At 46.5% G+C, this 21,050-nt stretch overlaps 1 protein-coding gene across 1 annotated transcript; it reads right to left on the reverse strand.

Annotated features, from left to right (window-relative positions):
* Positions 1-6,350: 6,350 nt before the first annotated feature.
* MCL1 (MCL1 apoptosis regulator, BCL2 family member) lies at positions 6,351-13,269 on the reverse strand. The gene is made up of 3 exons (XM_082202425.1): positions 12,456-13,269; positions 8,346-8,593; positions 6,351-7,910 (listed from the first exon to the last, which is right to left on the reverse strand). Exons 1-3 carry the CDS (start codon positions 13,198-13,200, stop codon positions 7,794-7,796), a joined length of 1,110 nt encoding a protein of 369 aa, XP_082058551.1. The 5' UTR covers positions 13,201-13,269; the 3' UTR covers positions 6,351-7,793.
* Positions 13,270-21,050: the final 7,781 nt, after the last annotated feature.

Consider the following 21,050-nt stretch of genomic DNA (forward strand, 5'->3'; position numbering starts at 1 on the left):
AGGACTTGCCGATCAGAAGGTCGGTGGTTCAAATCCCCACGACGGGGTGAGCTCCCGTTGCTCGGTCCCTGCTCCTGCCAACCTAGCAGTTCGAAAGCACGTCAAAGTGCAAGTAGATAAATAGATACCGCTCCGGCGGGAAGGTAAACAGCGTTTCCGTGCGCTGCTCTGGTTCGCCAGAAGCGGCTTAGTCATGCTGGCCACTTGACCCGGCTCCATCGGCCAATAAAGCGAGATGAGCGCCGCAACCCCAGTCGTTCGCGACTGGACCTAATGGTCAGGGGTCCCTTTACCTTTTTACCTTTAATATCAAGATGAGGGAAGGAATTACAGAGGAAAGCTATTGCTTTTGTTTCATTATACTGGGCTTCTCAGATGTACGTATCTGGTTTGCAGGAGATTAGGAGAGGCTAACTAGTGGCTCTCTAGATACTGTTGAGCTTGCAACTCCTATCTGTCCCAGCCAGTGCATGGCGAACAGTCAGGGATTACAACATCTGGAGGGCAGGAAGCCCCAGAACAGAGGAACATTTCGCCTGATCTAGTTGGCATACAACAAGCAAGCCCTTTCTGGTGCAAAAGCAACGGAGTCCTCTGGTGGAAAATCTGTTCACCAATGGTGCCTCAGCTACCCAAAGTTTGGGGGAAACTGCCTGCGTATCTGACAAACACACTTCCCCAAATACTGCAATTAAAAAGAAAATGAAAGTGTTGTGTGCAAACATTGACAAGTACAAATAACTGAGAGGAAGGCAGACTAGCAAAGAGTGCTTTCCACCTTGTCAGGCCTGTGAAGGAAACGCTGCCCGTCTGCTTGCCTGGATAAAAGCTTCCCTTTCATTTATTTATTTGCAAGGCCTCTTATTACAGGAAAAGCCACAGCAATGACTTCACCGGGGAGGAATGGCGTTAACATTTGGATGGCTTTATTTTTTGCTTTCACAACCGAGAGCTAAAAGCAGCTGCATTAAGTTAGGCTCCGTGGAAAGGGCCGGATGGCTTTATGAATCAGCTAGATCCCAGACAGGGTAGGCAAAAGAGAAGGAACAGCCCAAGGCAGGGATCCTCGACAGACTCTGCTGAAATCCCTAATCAAGCAAATCGAAGGGCTGCTCCCTTTTGGAGTCTTTCCTTGAGACTTCGGTCAATTGTTTTGAAGGAGTCCAGCACCCTTTGAAACAGATGGTGCCCTTGACAGCCATCAACTCATGTTGTTTGCAAATGAATCACAAAAAAGCCTAAGAAACCCATTTGCAAAAGGCAGCTGCAGTTGGGTCACCATGGACCTCTGAGAACCCGACCTTTGGAGTAAGCATCTAGTCCCCATGGCTACAGGAGGGCACTTTGAAACATGATCGCTATGGCGGTAAACTCTGGAAGTAAGAATAACTGGAACTACAAGAGGAGACTGTATTCCTAATCCAGATTCTCCCCTGACCCCCATTCATATCAACACAGACCCCGGGCTGGATCAATGCCACACAGTGAAGTTGATATGTAAACAGAGAAGGCTGATACTCAGTGCTGCTTGCCATTATTTGCCTAAACAATTCAGCCAATGTTGAAGTGAGTTCTAACAGGCAAAACTGATTTTTGTTTTTGGCAAGAAAGACACACAGTTTAGTTGAGACCCAGATTTGTTTCCCTCCACAGGAATATCATTGTGTGTGTGTGTGTCCTTCCCTTGGGTTTTTTTTTTTTTTTAAAAAAAAGCATGACCTCCTCCTTTGCTTTGAAGAACAGCCATTGAATTAAGCACCACACCCAACCTGATTTCCAAAACAGCCACCTGTGTGTATTGCAAAACTGGGGGGGGGGGGAACAAAAAAACATTTGCTCAAACTTACAAAGGCCTACTTTTGGGGAAAGGTGCAAAAAAAACTCCCCTGTTAACTAGTCTGGATCAATCAAGGCTGGGAAATTATGACTATGTGCTTAAGGGCAGAACGTGTTGGGGTTTATTTTTTTTTGATAACTGGGAATTCCCTGGCAAAATACCCACAGCTACTTTTTAGTTTTTATATGTTACGAAGAATAAACCCTCCCCAGGGCCTTCTCGGTAGTAGTGCCTGCCCTGTGGAACGCCCTCCCAGCAGATGTCAAGGCAATAAACAACTATTTTACTTTTAAAACACAACTGAAGGCAGCCCTGTTTAGAAGTTTTTAATGTCTGATGCTGTATTGTTTTAATATTTGGTTGGAAGCGGCCCAGAGTGGCTGGGGAAACCCAGCCAGATGAGCACGATATAAATAATAAATTATTATTAGGAGTTATTATAGTTTAAGAGGAAAATGAACTCCATTAGGCCCAATTGTTATGTAGTTTCACTGCATTTTTTCACAGGAGATTCATGGATCCCTTCCCACTTTAACACCTTCATAGCAGGGCAGAATGTTTCTCCAGTAACTATTCCTGTGGGTGGGCATAGGCCAGCGGGCTGCATTAGGTAACCATTTCAGTGGTGTATTTATGCTTCAAGTCTAGTACCATGGAAACAATACGTTCACCCACCTATTAAAAGCAAATGATCTTGACATTATTAACCTTCCAAATGGCAGGGAATGGATCTTCTGGGGGGTGGGGCAGGGCGGGATCTTCTGGCAGACACAGCAATTGTGAATCACTCTTTCTAGAGGGAAATTATTTCCAGGCTGAACATACCAAGCTAGCAGAAACCCCCAAGGTAAACCCTGTTAGGTAACAGGACTACCCAGCAGCAGCAGTAAGCTTATGAGCAAGAATTCACTGCTGGTTGGTTGGAGATGCTTGAAACATATGAAGAAAATGTGGGCGGTTCCGGAGCAAAAATGTTTGTGATGCTATAGGATGCATAGCAAGGTTAGCTGAACTACAAAGATCCTTCCAAAGAAGAATTCTGCGGAGAATAGGGGCATTTTAGATCCTGTCCCATTCTTACGATCAGGTTAGGGGTATGCATGGCTTTGAGAAGAATACTGTGGCCCTACAGGGGCTTTTGGACTCCCCAACTTCTATCACCCCATGTCAGCATAGTCAATGGTCAGGAATGATGGGAGAACTGGGAGTTCCACCATTTGGAGAGCTAGATTCCCCATTACTGACCTAGATCACAAGTAGAGGGGTCTGTGCTGAGGGATGGGGAAACTTTGGCCCTCTAACTGTTCTTTATTTTCTAGATCCATTTCAATCAGGGCTTTGGCCTGGAAAGTGCCCAAAGCGCCATATATGATAACCTCTGTTAGGAGAGAGATGGGGTAATGTATCCGTTAATCCTAATTGACCTCTTGGCGACTTTCAATACCAATAACCATTATTGGGAGCGGCCGCCGAGACCATATAACACTGGTCTTGAAAGACCTACATTGCCTCCCAGTACGTTTCCGAGCACAATTCAAAGTGTTGGTGCTGACCTTGAAAGCCCTAAACGACCTCGGTCCAGTATACCTGAAGGAGCGTCTCCACTCACATTGTTCTGCCCAGACACTGAGGTCCAGCTCTGAGGGCCTTCTGGCGGTTCCCTCACTGTGAGAAGCCAAGTTACAGGGAACCAGGCAGAGGGCTTTCTTGGTAGTGGCGCCCTCCCTGTGGAACGCCCTCCCACCAGATGTCAAAGAGAACTACCAGACTTTTAGAATACATCTGAAGGCAGCTCTGCTTAGGGAAGCTTTTAATGTTTGATGTATTACAGTATTTTAATATTTTTTTGGAAGCTGCCCAGAGTGGCTGGGGAAGCCCAGCCAGATGGGCAGGGTATTATTATTATTATTTATAATAATAATAATAATAATAATAATTATTATTATTATTAACCACTGTATCCTCCTGGAAAGGCTTTATGAGTTGTGGGTGGGCAAAACTGCTTTACAGTGGTCCCAGTCCTACTTGGATGGTTGTCTTCATCAGCTGATGCTTGGGGAGTGTTTTTCGACATCATGGGGTCTTCAATGTGGGGTCCCTCGGGGCAGTTCTATCCCTATGTTGTTTAATATTTATATGAGGCCGCTGAGTGGAGTCTTCCAGTTTTGGAATGTGTTGCCAGCAGTATGCTGATGACCCACAGCTCTATTTCACCTTTACATCTGCAGGGGGAGGCAGTTGGTGTACTAGACTGGTGCCTTGCCTAGGTAATGGACTGGTTGGGAGCCAACAAACTGAAGCTCAAGCCAGATAAGATACTGTTGATGGGTAGTCCCCTAGACCGGATGGATGGGAGTCTGCCTGCTCTTGAAGGGGTCACACACCCTTTTAAGAAGGGATGTATCTTGGGGGTGCTCCTGGATCTATTGGCGTTGCTTGAAACTCAGGTGGTCTTTTATCAGCTTTGGCTGGTGGCCCAGCTATGCTCATATCTGGACAGGGATGAACCAGGTTGATTTACTGCAATGCGTTCTACGTAGGCCTCTGAAGATGGCTCAGAAACCTCAGCTAGTACAAAATTCAATGGCCAGATTGCTCACCAGAACAAGACTGCTTCAGCATATAATGCCAACCCTGGCCCAACTGCACTAGCTGCCAATTTGTTTCCCAGCCCACTTCAAAGTGCTGGTGTTGAACTATAAAGCCGTACATGGTTCAGGACCTCAATACCTTGGGACTGCCTCTCCCTATATGAACAGACCGCACTTGTCATCCACGACCCTCTTCTATGTACCTGCTTCCTTAAAGGTTCAGAGGGGGGCAACACAAGAGCAGGCCTCTTCTGTAGCGGCTCCCCATGTGTGCAATGCTCTCCTCAGAGAGGCTCACGAGGCACTATCATTACATGTCTTTAAGCACCAGGCAAAAACATTCCTCTTTACCCAGGTCTTCAGCCATTAAGTAATCAATGGCCTGTTAAAGGGATCTGTTATTAAGATTATTTTATCATGGCATTATTATGCTTTGTATTGTTATTATTATGCTCTGTAAAATGTTGTCCATGGCCATGGGATCTTTTGATATAAACTGGTATATAAACCATCATAATAATAATAATGATAACAATTACCATCAGCCCCAGCTAGCACAGCCAATGGCCAGGGATATGATGAGTTGTATTCCAGCACAGGTTTCCCTCTCTGGCAGTAGCAGCATGAACTGCTTGATTTTCCTCAGGATTCCCTTGAAACGGAGCACAGGGAATTGGCTTTTTGTCAACTTTTGCCAAGTGCAAATTAGCAGAACAGAGTCCAATGAAACATCTAGAACTGTGTTTAAATAGTTAAGTGAAGGGTCTGGTTATAAAAACCCCTCCCTCTACTTTTGACAGAGAGATTTCCTGTTATGTGAAATAAGTTGCTTCAGAAATTGCCCGATCTACCCTAACCAGGAAGCATCCACCTTTGACAGAAACACAGCACCACTAACTAGAAACAGAACTTTGCAGAAGGTGCAGATTTGCATATTTCCAGGGCAAAGCTTTGCATAGGGCCAGAGTGCACCACCAGCACATTCAAAGGCATTACAAAGTTGGCGTGGAGGATTGTGGAAATGGTTCCATGCCTCTTGTCTTAAGAGTCACAGCACTTAGAAGGGGAAGACTGCTTCTTATATAAATTCAGGACCCACCCTATTCCTATGACTGTAATCTCTTTTCAATTCTGAATTTTAAATTGTTGCAATCTGCCTTGAAATCTGCTAGTTAAGGGCGGGTGGTGGTAGTGGCAGTAATAGTGGTGTAAAATACAGCACTTAATTTCAAAGAGACTACTGCAATATTGCACTAATATACCGTATTTTTCGCTCTATAAAACGCACCAGACCACAAGACGCACCTAGTTTTTGGAGGAAAACAAGAAAAAAATATATTCTGAATCTCAGAAGCCAGAGCAGCAAGAGGGATCGCTGCGCAGTGAAAGCAGCAATCCCTCTTGCTGTTCTGGCTTCTGGGATAGCTGCGCAGCCTGCGTTCGCTCCATAAGACGCACACACATTTCCCCTTACTTTTTAGGAGGGAAAAAGTGAGTCTTATAGAGCAAAAAATACGGTAACACTCACCTTTTTTTAACTACCGTTGAAAAATGCATATAGGCATAGATATGCTAAGAGAGCTATGGATAAAGGCAGTGCAATAGGGAAACTGAAGCACTCCTGATGCTGTTTGACTGCACCTAGGGTTATAAGATTACCCCCCACTGATACAGAGATACCAGTCATGGCAACCCCAGGGGCATAATCCAGGATCCAGCAGTAACTGGCTACTTTTTCACAAGCCAGCCAGGGGTGCTCCCCTCCAGAGCCAGCTTCAAGATTGAGTGACAAAAAAGGAAGAAGAGAGGCAGCAAATGGCCAGGCCTTCTGGTAGAGTTTGGGCACAGAGAAGGCAGGATGCATACAAATATAGCTTCAATTGTTTCATGTTTCTGCCTTAACAGAAGGCACACACTGCAACCACCTGTGAATTGTTTTATTGGACAGTTTATGTAAACAAGAAAGTCTGACCATAGCACCATGTTGAGTCTATGCTTTGTTTTAGGTTTTCACATCTGCCACAATCTGGTCTAAACAAACCTAACAGTACAGCGAAGACTAAACGCAATCTAGTCAAACTGCAAAAACAACTTAACCTCTTGCTCCTATACTGAACCCTTCTGCCTAATAAAGGGTTCAAGAAACCCAAGTCTACAAGCCTCTCTCATATTCTCCCTCAAAGATTCAGATTTATTCCGTGCATAGGCCATAATGTCTTACATTGCTAACTCATTTGAGAAATTTTATTCTTAGAGACAAGTATGACATTCTTTTGTAAGTTTAGCTTAAAATAATTGGCTTTAAAGAAAGCAAGAATCAAAATAAAGAAGGTAAAAAAACTTAAGATTTGTGGAAATGCCTCCCCTGGCAACCATGAAGAAAGAAAACATTTTAAAGAACAAAAAGAAAGCCGCTTAGCTGTACTTAGATGGTTGTTCAGTAAAGTCACCTGGCAGAACCAAGTTGTTATTGAAGTACATAGAAAGGTTGGCCCAGATTATGTGACATTTAGAGGGCTAAAGAATAAAGAGCTGCAAAACCTGAATCTAATTACATTAAAAAAACCTCTTTTACAACCTTTCCCAAAGATAAATCTCTTTTAAGAGTATACACTTTGTACAGTTTCAGCTACAAATGTACATACATTTCTGCTGACTTCCCTGTGAAGGTTTATACATATTTACACTATTGCGCTCCATGTCTTGTGATAACTTGGGAGCTATGGCAGTGTACGCTTCCAAGGGGAGGGCAGGAGAACAGGAAACAAAAACTGAAGGGAGTACATAGAACAGGATCAGCCCTTGATGCAATGAGATGGGTTCAGATTTTGGAGTTTTCTCTCTCCACAGCAGACACAACACACACCTGTGCCAGCGAACAGATAAGGCATTTGCAGTGTTCACCTGAAGGTCCTTCATTTTGCTCACCGCACAAAGCATCTTGCACGTCACCCCTAACACGCCACTCTCTTCTCTGTAGGTGATAGTTTAGATACCCCGCTTGGGCATATGGTCACAGTTCTGTGCAAATAGAACACTACCTAGCACATCCAACAGTTCTTATAAGCCCAATGTGGCTGTGGGTTCATAGTCCAAGCCCAAGACTGTGCTCAGGTGGGCTTCAGTCCTCTTAGCTCCACCACTGGAGGAAGCGGAGTGCGTGTTCCTTGGCTTGAAGGATCTACTCCCAATTTGTAAAGACATCCTTGTTGGTGACATTCTAAAACTGACAGTTCAGACCAAACTTTCCATGGGATTTCGAGGTGTTTTAATTCTCCCGTCAACTTTCAAAGAACGGCTCAGTTTTCTAGTCACAGTAGAACAGGATAGTCCAAGCTAGCTCCTCACTGGGAGCACTCCTTGACTCACCGGATCATGTAAGCCAAACCTGCTCCTATTCCAGCCACGCCTGCAAAAGCCATCAGAACGCTTCTGATGCTGCCTTCTACGTCCTCTACATGGAAGAAATTAACAAATCCCTCCTAGAAGAAAGAATTGCATTGTTAATTGCTTTTAAGCACTGGCAGCCATGTGTGTCTGACTGCTTCAAAGAGAATTCGCAGGAAGAATGGAAGGTAAAACCACGTACTGAGCAAAGTCCAACATCCAGCAGTTCTCAGTCCAATCCACTCCCCATTTTCAACAACTGCAACCACGCACACACAAACAATGTTCCCTTTGTGGGAAACCAATTTTAGCGTAGCTCTTTTAAACATCTCATGACAGATATTCACTCTATTTATGGAGAGTTAACATAGGGAGGCAGCCCTAAAATCTGATGAAACATGCATTCACTTCCAGAAAGATCAGCTACAGGAAGGTATTGGGGTCTCCAGGTTTGGATTTTGACTGTGAAGAGTTACAAGGGAAAGGGGCAGCACAACACCTACCACTCAGCCCCACCATGACTCACTTACCCAGGCATTATTGTTGAGGATCCATTCCCGCTTGTCTGTAACCAGAACCTCGGTGATGAGCTCTGCCAAACGACCGATGGCACTCTCCTGATTGATGCACTTCAGATGTTTGGCAACAAAGGCACCAAAAGAGATGAGAGTCACAATTCGACCCCAGTTTGTTATGCCGTCACTGAAAAGGTGCTTTGCAACTTCTGACACAGTCTTCAGGTCATCCTCTTTCTTTATTTCAATCTTCCTAAGCATTCCTGAAGAGGGGGTGAGCAATAAGCAAGGAACACAGGTGAAAATACTGAAAATTCCACATTTAAGTGTGCAAGAAGTTTTAACAATCAAAATCATTAACAAAGCAGTTTAGTTTTCTCCCCCTCCCCCACTCTTTGCTCTTTGTTTTTGGAAGGATTGAGGTTGTAGTACTTGGCTGAATGAGCAATGGGTGGTGGGTGGGCACTGATGTTTAAAACAGGGTCAGAGCCTGAACAGATGGAATGTTGATGGGATAAGCTTGCTCAGAAGTCTTATTGGCAAGAGCTTCCCACTCCCCAGTGAGACAGGGAGTGTATGTGCTGTCCTAGGTGGGAGGCAATTATTACTTACTTTAATTCTGGAACTATATGAGTTTTTATCTGGTCAGCTGTCTTTGTCGTACAAAGTGATTGGTTGGGATTTTGTAACTGTAGGCTTTTATTTGATTATCAATATACTGTATTGCATTTGATTTCTATTTTGTGCTGTTTTAAAATTCTGTTGCATTGTATTTGCTTCCCATGTTGTACATTGCTTTGAGATTCGTTTAAATGGTTTTCACTTCCCATTTTGATGTTCTACTTTTTTTTTATTTTGACTATCACTTTATGAATTCATTTGAATCCAAAGTGATTGTCTGAATAAAAGTAAGTTCTAGTGCTTCCTGAGAAGAACATGAAAATGTTCTAGAGCTGCTTTAGACTTGCAGATCAGCAGCTGCCTGTTTCAGAGTCCAGTTCTCAGACAAACGTAACACAACTCCTACTTACAGCCACTGATATCTGCAGCCCTAGACCAAAGCCCAGCTCTAGCGTCTAAGTATTTTTTAATACAAAACAAGGTATCCAACAGTCGTCATGCTTTGAGCTAGTGGTTCAAGACTTGAATCCTGGCAGTACAATTCTGTCCTTAAGGGTTAAGCAGCCTTCAACTATTAGCCACTGATACTTAAAAGAAACATGAGGAAGCTGAAATCCAGAAGTCAACAAGGAAGTGACTATAGCTAGTTCATTTTCATGATTCAGGAACAGGGATGCTTGCATCCGCATTTAGGAGTTGCCCCAAAGCAGAGTCTTTATTGTACTGTGGAGAGGCAATGATTCAGAAGGCTTAAAGCAAACCATTAACCATAAGTCTAATGAAATTTGTTCTTATACACTAGATGAGTGAGCCAAGTCCTAACGCTTCCTAACCCAGAAAACAAACAATACCTCTGTGGGAAGTCTGTGCCATTGTGACTTGTGTATATGCAGGATGTAAGGAATGTTCTACAGGACATCTCACAAATAGCTACTGTCAAAAGTTTTTCTTGCCCATCCACATTACAAAAACCTGAGCAGCTCAGCCACAAGGGTAGCTGGGAGGGGATAGACAACTGGAGGACACTGACTTAGAGGTGGCAAACCATAAAGGCTCTCTAGGAGTGTTCAAATTACTGGAGGTTACTTTAAGGCTACTTCCCAACTCTACATAGTCAGTGCCCTGGCTAATGTAATATACTAAAATAAAGGCAAATGAGAATGGCAAAGTGCTGGTAAATAGCAAACCTGCTCCAAAGCAACTCAGAAGGAAGTTAGTTGTTCACAGCAGGAACCAGCTAATCTTTTATCACCATGTTTACAATGAATTATATTTCACTTGCTAGGCAGAAGCAGGATGTCAGCAAGAGCTAATCTGTACCCAGATTATCTTCTTCTGCCTGCAAGAGTTTCTCCCCACCCCCACTGTCAAGCGAACTAAATTCAGTTTCGTTTCTGCTGGGCTTGGTGCTTTCACAATGACTCCTTGCAGAAAAACAGGGTGGGAAGGAAGGCTGGGCCACCCACAAACCTCTGGCTGCCAGGGTGGCCTCTCAAGAAGCTTGAACTCTACTGGAGATCAGGAATCTTGCCCAAACTGCACAGAACTGAAGTCAACCAACCAGACTCAAAAAATGTGCAACCTTTCAGTCCACGCACACATCAGGAACTTTCCCTTCAACATCCCTGTTTACTCTTTTTAAACTTTGGACACTCTTCCAATTCTTTTTCATAAGAGCCCCGCCATTTCTCCCCTTTACTTGCCCCTCCAACACATTCCCCCTCCCACCCATCGATTTCCTTTGCTACATTCCCATCCCAAGGACACCCTGATCCACTATGTTTAGCTCCTCACCTTCACTCCCCCCCAGGCCACCTGCTTTCCTCCCTCCCCCATCCCAACCCCTACCTCTAGCACTTCACCAGCCCTACAGGTGCTCACCTCCACTTCCATTCACCCCTTACAGCTGACACCCCAACTTTTCTTTGCCCCACACAAGCTCCTTTCATGCTCTTCCCTAAACACACCTTAGTGAGTGCTTTCCGTCCTCCTCCTTCCCCAGTCCCTTTCCACTTCAGTACCCTGCTGCACTTCCTACTTCCTGTTTTTGCTTTTTTATAACAATAAATCTTGTATTAGTTTTTTGTGAACCACCTTGGCTGCTTTAAGAGAAAGGCAAGATACTAAAATGTCAGTAAATGTGAGATGCTGATAGTTTCCTCCTCTCCGCACCCCATGACTTAAGCCCCCCATCAGTTATTACTCCTCACTGTTTCCTCCCAAGCAAGCAAACGCCCCCATTTCCTTCCCACACTCATTCTAAGAAAGCCACACCTCAACTTCAGTGTATGTAATTAGAATAATTTTATTTTAAATGTTGCTTTTCTCTTCAGCCACCCAGGAAATATTGCTGGGGAGTGTTCCAGTCTGTCAGCTTGCCTGACTGGCTTCAACTAGCAGACAGGCACTTGGTGTCAATAGGTCCCAGGCAGTGGGGTACACTTTCAGAAGATTAGGCAGGCATCCTCTTGAAAAACTGTTTTATGCCAATGGGCCTCTGCAGAGCCTTTTATATTCTTAAAATGAAGCAGCCACTGTTTTGGCTATTCTGTATTTTTTATCTCTTCCATAAATGTTGTTGCATCTGTCTCTGGTATTTTGTATCTGTAAATAGTTCCCACAAAAAGGCTGCCCAAATGTGGCCCATGGCCTTCTGCTTCAGGCTTTCCTCACAGGATAAATGAGTCTTTACCAGTTTGTTAGGCCTATGGTCTTTTCTTGCATGTACTTCCTGTTTTCTGTATATGTTTATCATCTTCATTGAAAACAGCTTCTGTTTCATTTATTTAATGAGGCATCATCATAGCTCAAGGACACATTCCAGCCAGGCGAAGAACACTTAAGCATGCAAAAGTCAGAGCCTGGGAAAAGGGGGTGTGATCTCAAGAAAAGGCACAACCCCCCCACCCTACATCATCATCATCATTATGGACAGAAGCTAGCTTGGGCTGCTTTGGGGGCAACTTATAATCTCCCCCAGCCCTTATTTGTAGATCCCCTCTGGCTTTCTTCTTCCCTTGACCCTTTTCCATCCCCAATGAAGGGTGCCAATCTGCGATAAAGAGGGGGCGTGGCCCCAGAACAGACTCCTCCCCCACTATTCATTATTATGGCTGTCTAGAATAAGAAATGATTCATCATTTCTTCCCCAGAACTCTTTTAGGCACCCCTTCCATTTACTCTCCCCCCCCCGCAAAAAAATTATGACCCTGCAAAAAAAGGTGCCAACCTGGTCCTGTCGAGGGCAGTGCGCGGCCTAAAAAACTGGCACCACGCCCACCTCCTGCTGCTCTTGTGAGCCGCCCTGGCCCCTTTCCGGGGCGGCTTGCAATAACCTCGACACCGGGATTAAAGGGCGAAGAGGCAACCCTCTTGCCCCTCATTTCCCCACTTCCTCCAACCCCCTCCCTCCCGCCTTGGCCCAACTGCAATTCCAGCCCCCGCGGGGGGGTTGGGCTAGATGACCTCGGGGTCCCCCTTCCCCCCTCCGCTCCCATCACCCACCTTGGAAAGCCAGCTGGTGCTTGTCGAGGATGTTGTCCCCGACCCGCCGGAGGGTCTCCAGCGCCTGCGAGGCGGCGGCCTCCTCCTCCTCGTGGGTGGTCCCCATGCGGCCCAGGAGGCCCTTCAGGATCTTCTTCCCGCCGCCTCCCGACGGCCCTTTGGCGTCGCCGTCGCCCGAGGCGGCCTCGCGCAGGTACCGGCTCACCAACTCCAGCGTCACTTTGCGCAGGTCGTCCGGGGGGGCGGACGCCGCCACCGCCGCGTCGCCGTCGTCCCCCTGCGAGGACGGGATGGACTCCAGCGAAGGGGTGGGCGAAGGCAGGTCTCCGGCCTCCGCGGCGGCCTCGGCCTCGTCGTCGTCGCAGCCGTCCAGCTCTCCCTCAGGGAGCGCCAGCGCCAACGGCCGCGCGGCGCCGCCAACGGCCGCCGCGGCGGGGGAGCCAATCAGCGCGCGGGGCGCTACTTCGAAGGGCCCAATCCGCGCCAGGGGCCCCGCCAGGGGTGCCCCTGAGCCAATCCGCGCCAAGGGCCCCTCAGGGAAGACGCTGGCCCCCCAGCCGCGCCCAATCCGAGGCGAGAACGGGCCGGCGCCCTCAGAGCGGCCGTTGGCGGTGAAGACGGCGGCTGAGGCGCTTGGGGCTCCATTGCTGCTGCCGCCTCCGCCGGCCCCCGGGGAGACCGGCGTGGCGGGCGCCATGCTCGGTGCGCCCCCACAATACAACACCACCGACTTCTTATTAAACATGGCGGCCTCCTCGCAGCTTTCCGCGAACTCCGAAGCTCGTCGCGCAGAGCTGTGAGAGGGGAGCGGCGGCGGCGGGGAGGGTCTTATAAAGGCTCTGGCGCGCTGGCGTCAGAAGGGACGTGGCATGCGACGTGGGCTTGAGGCAGTGACGCGGAGGGGAGGGGAGGTGGGCGTGGCTAAAACAGGCCACCATAGACGTTTAAAGGGTAGAAGGAGGAGCCCGCTTTTGTATAGGGCGCTTCTTGGTTGCTCCATTGTTCAGGGGCGGGCAGGTGGGGGCCGGTTAGGAGTAGTAGCAGTGATAATAATAATTAATAATAATAATAAATTTTATTTATGCTCAGGGCAGCTAACACCAGTAAAATTACAGTAAAAACATAATAGAGGGGGGAAAACCCAATTTAAAATACAGGTTAAACTGCAATTTAAAATGCAGCCTCATTTTAAAAGTAGCCCGTAGTAGTAGTAGTGATGATAAATAATAATAATAATAATAATAATAATAATAATAATAATAATAATAATAATAATTTTATTTATTCCCCGGCCAGAGCCGGGCTCAGGGCGGCTAACACCAATAAAATCACAGTACAAAACATAATAGGGGGGAAAGAGGGGGGGGAGATCCAATTTAAAGTACAGGTTAAAATGCAATTTAAAATGCAGCCTCATTTTAAAAGTAGACCATAGATCAAAACCATAAGGGGAGGGAAACATAAGGGTCGGACTGAGTCCCAACCAAAGGCAAAGCAGGCGTCAGGGTGGTTTCCCAGGAGATTGGCCCCTTTCTTTCTGATGCTTTGTTCTTCTGTCCCCTTGCCAATCTAGTCCAGCATCCTGTTCTCACAGTAGACAGGTCCCCTAAGAGCAGGGAGTGCATCTGAGACCCGTGGCCAAAATTTTGCAGTTCGAGATTAGGGTTTTGCCATACTAGATCAGGTGGGGTTTTTTGCGTTTCTGTATTAGAGGTGCCTGGCGTGCTCTGGTCCATGGGGTCATGAAGAGTCGGACACAACTAAACGACTAAACAACAACAACATATATTAGAGGTTTGCTATTTTAGATTAGGGTATTTCAATCCTGCATTAGGGCATTGCAATTCTGGAATAGAGTTTCATAGCCCTAGTTTATGGGCTTGCAGTTCTAGATTAGCATTTTCCATTCTAGATTGGCTGTTTGCCACTCCAGATTAGTGGATTGCCGTTCTAGATCAGGCAGGGCAGAAACCAGGAGCGGATGTCTGAGCCAAAAAAGCTGAGGCTGAAAGTTGAGTTCTGAAACCGAAAACTGGAACTGTAAACAAGATTCCTGGGCTGAGTCGTGTTTGCTCTCCCATATGTACTCTTTACCCTCCTTCGATTCCAAGGGTGCGTCTGACCCCTTCAGCCACTGTGCAAACACTTGGCTCCGGTTTCTGGATTCTGGGAATCTGGTGGAAACAAATCTCCAGAGCATGAAATCTGCACAGCCATGCTGTGGGCACCAAGAGAGAAAAAAGCCAGATTTCAGAGCAGCTGTGATTTGGGATACCAGGGAGCCTACCCACAAACCATTAGCAAAGAGAAAACAAATGGAAATAGCCAAGCAATTACCCTTTAAAAACCTCTGTCTTGTTTTGTGTGGAATGTGTAATTTTTAAATGTGCAGCCTATTGCCCATATATTTCAGGTGGGCTTACAACGCCCCTGCTGTGTAGTCCAGCATTGCAAGAACTTGGAAAGAGAGAAAAGCTTACAACAGTCCTGCGATGTTGTCCATTGCTATGACTCCCATATTGCAGATTGGGGTCTTTCTGTGCTGCTGCAACTGAGAGAGCAGCTTACAACAGCCCTGCAATACAGTCTAGTGCTTAAAAATTGTAAGGCTCATCTGGGTCTGGATATGGAGTTATGGGACAAGACCACCCATGTAAAGCACCCCCTCAGCTTGCAGCAAAGTCTTTCTCTGCTCAAACTACCCCGGGGTGTCTTCCTCCCTGGGCCAAATCCAGCGCTTGATTTCATGCAGAAACGTCACCCTTAGTTGACTCACCTTGAAATTGACAGGTTGCAATGACCTGCTGATATGAACAGGTTTTCAACATTGAGGCTGTAACCCTTATACACATTTGTGTGGGAGTGAGTTTTATTGAGGTGAAGAGTGTTCACCTCTGAGTAAGAACAGGAAAGAGGCTTACAGCATCTTAATGGACTTAACCAATTTTTATTATGGCATCAGCTTCCGTGGACCAGACCCCCCTTCCTTAGAGTGCTGTTGTACTCAGGTTGTGTGTTGAGGGTTTTGCATAATAGACATCTGGTTGGCTACTGTGAGGACGCTGGACTATGATGGGCCCCCTTTGGCCTGATCCAGTAACCAGGCTCTTCTGACTTTCTTATGGAACCCCCAGGTCCAGAGGCAGTCTATCTAGATTCCTAGGTTCTCTGCGGCATTTGGCCACTGCGAGGACAGGATGCTAGACTTGACAGGCCCCTTTGGCCTGATCCTGTTGCGGGGCTCTCCAATCCACAAAAGCTGATGCAGTCATAAAATGTATCAGCCTTTAAGGTTCCACGAGATCCTGTTGTTTTTGCTGCATCAAACCACCATTGTCCAGAAATTGTTTATTTTGAGGAGACAGGTACAGGATGGGGCTATAAATGCCACACTTAAGACCTGGGTTAGGAAGAGGAAGAGCTCTTTCTAACATGGGGTAAGGTAAAGGTAAAGGGACCCCTGACCATTAGGTCCAGTCGTGACCGACTCTGGGGTTGCGGCGCTCATCTCGCTTTATTGGCAGAGGAAGCCGGCGTACAGCTTCCGGGTCATGTGGCCAGCAGGACTAAGCCACTTATGGCAAACCAGAGCAGCGCATGGAAACGCTGTTTACCTTCCTGCAGGAGCAAAACCTATTTATCTACTTGCACTTTGACGTGCTTTCAAACTGCTAGGTTGGCAGGAGCATGGACCGAGCAACAGGAGCACACCCCGTGGCAGGGATTCGAACTGCCGACCTTCTGATTGGCAAGCCCTAGGCTCTGTGGTTTAACCCACAATGCCACCGGCGTCCCGCAGTACTCTCCTATAAATCCATGGACTCAAAAGTTACTCATGGCCACCAGTGATTTCAGTAGGTGTCCTCCCAACACTAAGCAAAATTGGCCTACCAAAGCAATTATAGCCCATTAGCCAGTGTGGTGTAGTTGTTAAGAGCATCAGACTAGACCTGGGAAATCTGGGTTCAAATCCTCACTTGCCCATGGAGCTCCCTGTGGGTGACCTTATGGCCGCCACCACCTCTCAGCCTGACCTACCTCAAAGGACTGTTGTGAGGGTAAAATGCAGAGTGGGAGAACAGTCACTGTTATAAGAATTTTAAGGTCTTATATATCTCGAATAAATGTTCATAAATGTACCAAGCAAACACATATATAAATATATAAACCGCATGTCCGAAACCCATAGGAAAAGTCCTAAAGCCATTTTGACTCTTTCAGTCACCTCAAATATTTCTCTGCAAGGTCAAAGGAAACGCAGAAACCTCCCCATTGTCTCTGTCCTCACAAATCCTGCCTTAAGGGCACATTTAAGGTGTGAATAGGGTGAGCCTGTGACCTGGCTCAGGAATTAAGTATTATTTTTACAAAAGAATGGCCAGGCTCCACAGGTAATCCAGTCAAATGACCATTAACAGGTAACCTGGCATACAGGGTAACAACAACGCACTCAGATTTCTGTTGTAGACCGCCTTTTCTGTGATGTAGGTATGATGTTTCTGGGGGTGGTCTTGGACTCCAGGGCGGGTAATTTAAAATGTCTATATAAGGGCAGGCACACCTTTGTTCTGGGTCCTCTCTCCTGCGTGTGGGGAGTGAGGACCCTGTTGCAACAGTTAATAAAGATCAGGCTTATTAGCTGCTTTGCTTCTCAATATTCTCTGGTTGGTCTCTGTTATTTTCTCCTACCGATAGAGAACCTACAAAAGGACTCTATATGGGCTTTTGTGTACCCCATAATTATGGGAAAAGGAGCAGTTTTTTTTTACTTATATCAAACACCTTGGGCTCTTTGGAGGAAAGGTAGGTTAGAAATGTAAGAATAAATAAAATTAAGGAAACGAAATAAAATGTTGGAGTCCCTCCCCCACAGGTTGAGTTTGATGGGTAGCACTCACTTCTCCCTCCGCCCCCCCCCCCAGAAAGAAAGAAATGGTTCAGTCTACAATTTAACATATCTGTGTTGAACACTGAAGCAGCGAGGCTACAGGAGAGGTGGGAAGGATCAACAGCTCCATGGAACTTAATGGAGGAAGGTGGAGCCAAGCTGGAAAGGGAGGAGTATCTGTTTTGGGGGGGGGGAGAAGCTCAATGGGTGAAGGATTTGGGTTTTTCCCTCTCCCATCAATGGAAAAGCAAAGAGAGATCTTGAAGGAGAATAGGAAGTATCTGTGTGTGTGACTCACCCGTGGAGAATGCAGAATGCTTTGTTATGTAACGCTTTCTCAAGGGGGGGCAGAGAGGAGAAGGGAAACAAGTCTCAAAAAGAGGAAGGGGGGGAACTTCCCCTAGAGACCGAGGAGAACAAACATTGGAAACTTCCAGCAGCTTCCCGAAAGGTTTATTTTCAGCACCCAATAAAAGGAAATGATGCATTTTAAAGAAAAGCGCACTTTAATGTGTGTGCCATAGGGCCTTGGTGGATGCAAGATCCTCTAAGACTATGAGGGCATCAGAAGAGCACATCCCGCAGTCCCTTATATTCCAGCATCCTGTCCTTTGCGCTTGGGATCTTTGAATTCTACTTGAACAGGTGTGCCGACATCTCCCTTACCTGAAACCATGGAGAGCAGCTGCCAGCCTGTGCAGGCGTTACTGAGGCAGATGGACCCATGGTCTGACTTGCACTTTGGCAGTGGCAGGCCCCTTCCTTTCCCCCTGTTTAAACCGGCTCTCTCTATCTCTAGAACCATGAGGACTAGAACCTTATCTTTAGGCCAAGGGCTGCAGCTCGCTTGGTAGAGCAGATTAGAGCAAGCCGGGAGCACGCGGGTTCAGTCCTCAGTATCTCTAGGCAGGGCTTGGAATATCCCCCATCTGAAAGCCCAGTCGCTGCCATTCAGTGTGGACAGCCCTGAACTCTGTGGATCTGAACGCAGCTCTGTTTAGGGAAGCTTTTAATGTTTTAACAGATTATTGCATTTCAATATTTTGTTGGAAGCCACCCAGAGTGGCTGGGGAAACCCAGCCAGATGGGCGGGGTATAAATATATTATTATTATTATTATTATTATTATTATTATTATTATTATTATTATTATTATTATTAATAATTCTGCCTTGGTATAAGGAAAGAAAGCAGCAGCAGATCAAAAGGGAGCTTGCCCACTTCTCATTGCCACGGGCACCTCATCCCCATAAACAACAGAGGTGCAAAGAGTTTTCTGGGGATTTGTCAATGTTTTATTTATGACTGAGGTGGATGTGAGCGGGCTTCAGTGAAAAGGGTTTGACGGAACCCACCCCCCAGATTTTAGCATATGTCCATTCCCCCCACCCACCCAAAGTCCAGCTCGCTCTGCCCTCTTTCCCGATTGTGCACCGAGCATAACAGGATGTCACGTCTGCGCTGGAAAGTGATGCTTTTTTTTCCACCGGATGTTCAATCCCCTGCTGCCGACTTCTGCAAAAAAAGCACCAGCTGATTTTGCAGAAATATAGGTCAGGAGGTAGAGGAACCCCAGACAAGCCTGTTTGTCCCAGATGACGTCTGTGTCTCGTGGAGGGCATAGGGTTTTCCGAAGTGGTCATTGGAACCAGCAAAGATGTCGCCGTTCAGCTGATCGTCAGGGCTTGCAAAAGGGCAGAGCGGCTGCTCTGCATGCAGAAGGCCCCAGGAGAGCAGCTGCTAGTCATTGCTGACAATATTGAACTAGATGGTTGGCACCTGTCTGTCTTGGGAGAGAACGGAGGAGTGCGCCTTTGGAGGTCAAGTCAAACTGTTGGAGACTTACAGCGCCTGCTGTGGCTGTAGAGACCGATACGGGAGAGACAAGTTTTGTTGCAGCCGGGGCAGATGAAGGTGCCCGGTTCTGCTGCTGCAGATGCACCACAACGTTTCTTCTCTCTGCACTGCTCCCAGCGGTCATTCCTCCCCTGGTCACTGCTATGAATGTCCGACCTGTCTGTCTCTAGGCACTGTGGTCATCTGCAAGGGATTCCCACATGGCAGTGTTGATACTGCCAGCCTTTGCGTCACATTTGCAGACATCTTTGTGACACAGAGCTGGACTGTCAACAGATCTGGTGCCTGAAGCCAGCTCCTCGCAGAGCACGTTCTTGGGGTTCCTGCCATCTTCCAATCTGTGCACATGGCCAAGCCAGCGCAGACGTCGCCGAGACAGAAGCGTGATCATGCTCAGAATGTAGGCTTGGGAGAGCACATCTTTGTTTGGGACTGTCCTGCCATCCGATGCCCAAAATCATGGCCTAACTTGGTACAAGTTTCCTATGTTCATATTTAAACCAGCTCTTTATTCAGAATCACGAGGAGTATAATATTTTTAAGGGAAAGACTGAAACCATGGACAGCCGCTACCAGTAAGTATCAACAATACTGAGCTTAGATGAGCCATTAGAAACAAAAATACATTTAGTATTTATTTTAAGGCATTTATATACCACTCAGTTGTCTAGTATTTCTAAGCGCTGTGTCTAAAAATGAGCCATACAGAGAATGAACTAAAAAAATAATAATCATAAATGCCCAAGAGACACCTGCTAGAATAAGGACGTATTTGTTGTGCAGCTGAAGTTCAGCATGGAATGTACTGTCATGTGAGAGGGAGTTCCACAGGCTTGGGCCAATGAGACCAACTGCAGATCTTCTAGTAGTTACAAGCCATGCATCTCAGCCATGGGTGACCATCAGCAGAGACTCCTCCCAAGATCTCAGTGATCAGGTAGGGATACAAGGGATCAGGCAGTTGTCAGACCAAAGGCCAGGGGGAAATGTGTGAATATTATGACCCTGGGACTTTTCTGGAACCTAGGGCTGGCGTTCAGCTTCCCATCTCTCAAAGGAACAATATTTGCTGCCAATTGGAACAAAACCTCACCAAAGGTGAGAACCATCGTCTACCTCACTTTGCCCCATGGCAGAGCCGGCCCTGGGCAGCCCACCCTCAATTTCAGTTGCAACTGAAACCGGCAGAGGTGACACAGAGACGAAACCATTTGCTCCGCGGGCTCTGAGGACTGTCTTTGAAAGACATGCCCGCTCTTATGTAAGCAGATTTAACAGGTCGCTGGAGATTGCATCACCGCAACCCTTTTGTGGGAACATACCTGGGGAAATAAAATAAACACCAGCACACAGCTATTTTTAAAAAGTACATGCCGTATTCAGATGTCACAAAAATGACGTATGACAAGCTCAAACCTGTCCTGAGTTGCGCTTAGGGACTGCCAATCATCATTTTTTCCCCTTTCTATTTTGAGAAAGGTGCAACTAGATTAGCAAAACACAGAGTCTTCCTCCGCCTCCTGGGAAAACCAGAAAAACTCACCTCTCTATTAAACAGCAACAATTGCTCATGGATCTGATCTTCATCAATACAGGGTGGGGAGCAAGTTTCTAGCCCTCATTGCGGCAGGAAAACGCTTGACACCAATGAAGGGCAGGTACAACTCCCAAAAGCCTCAGCAAGCATGGCCAAAGGGTGGAATATAGTGAGGGACGTGCATGAGTATCTGTAGAAAGGCATAGCTGTCAACTTACAGATTTGAAAATAAGGGACCAGCAGCCTCGAAAATAAGGGACCAGCAGCCAAAATAAGGGATCAACAATTATTTTGATAAAATACATATTTTGTT

Source organism: Podarcis vaucheri (assembly GCF_965113315.1).
Source record: "Podarcis vaucheri genome assembly, chromosome: 16".
Taxonomy (NCBI): Eukaryota; Metazoa; Chordata; class Lepidosauria; order Squamata; family Lacertidae; genus Podarcis; species Podarcis vaucheri.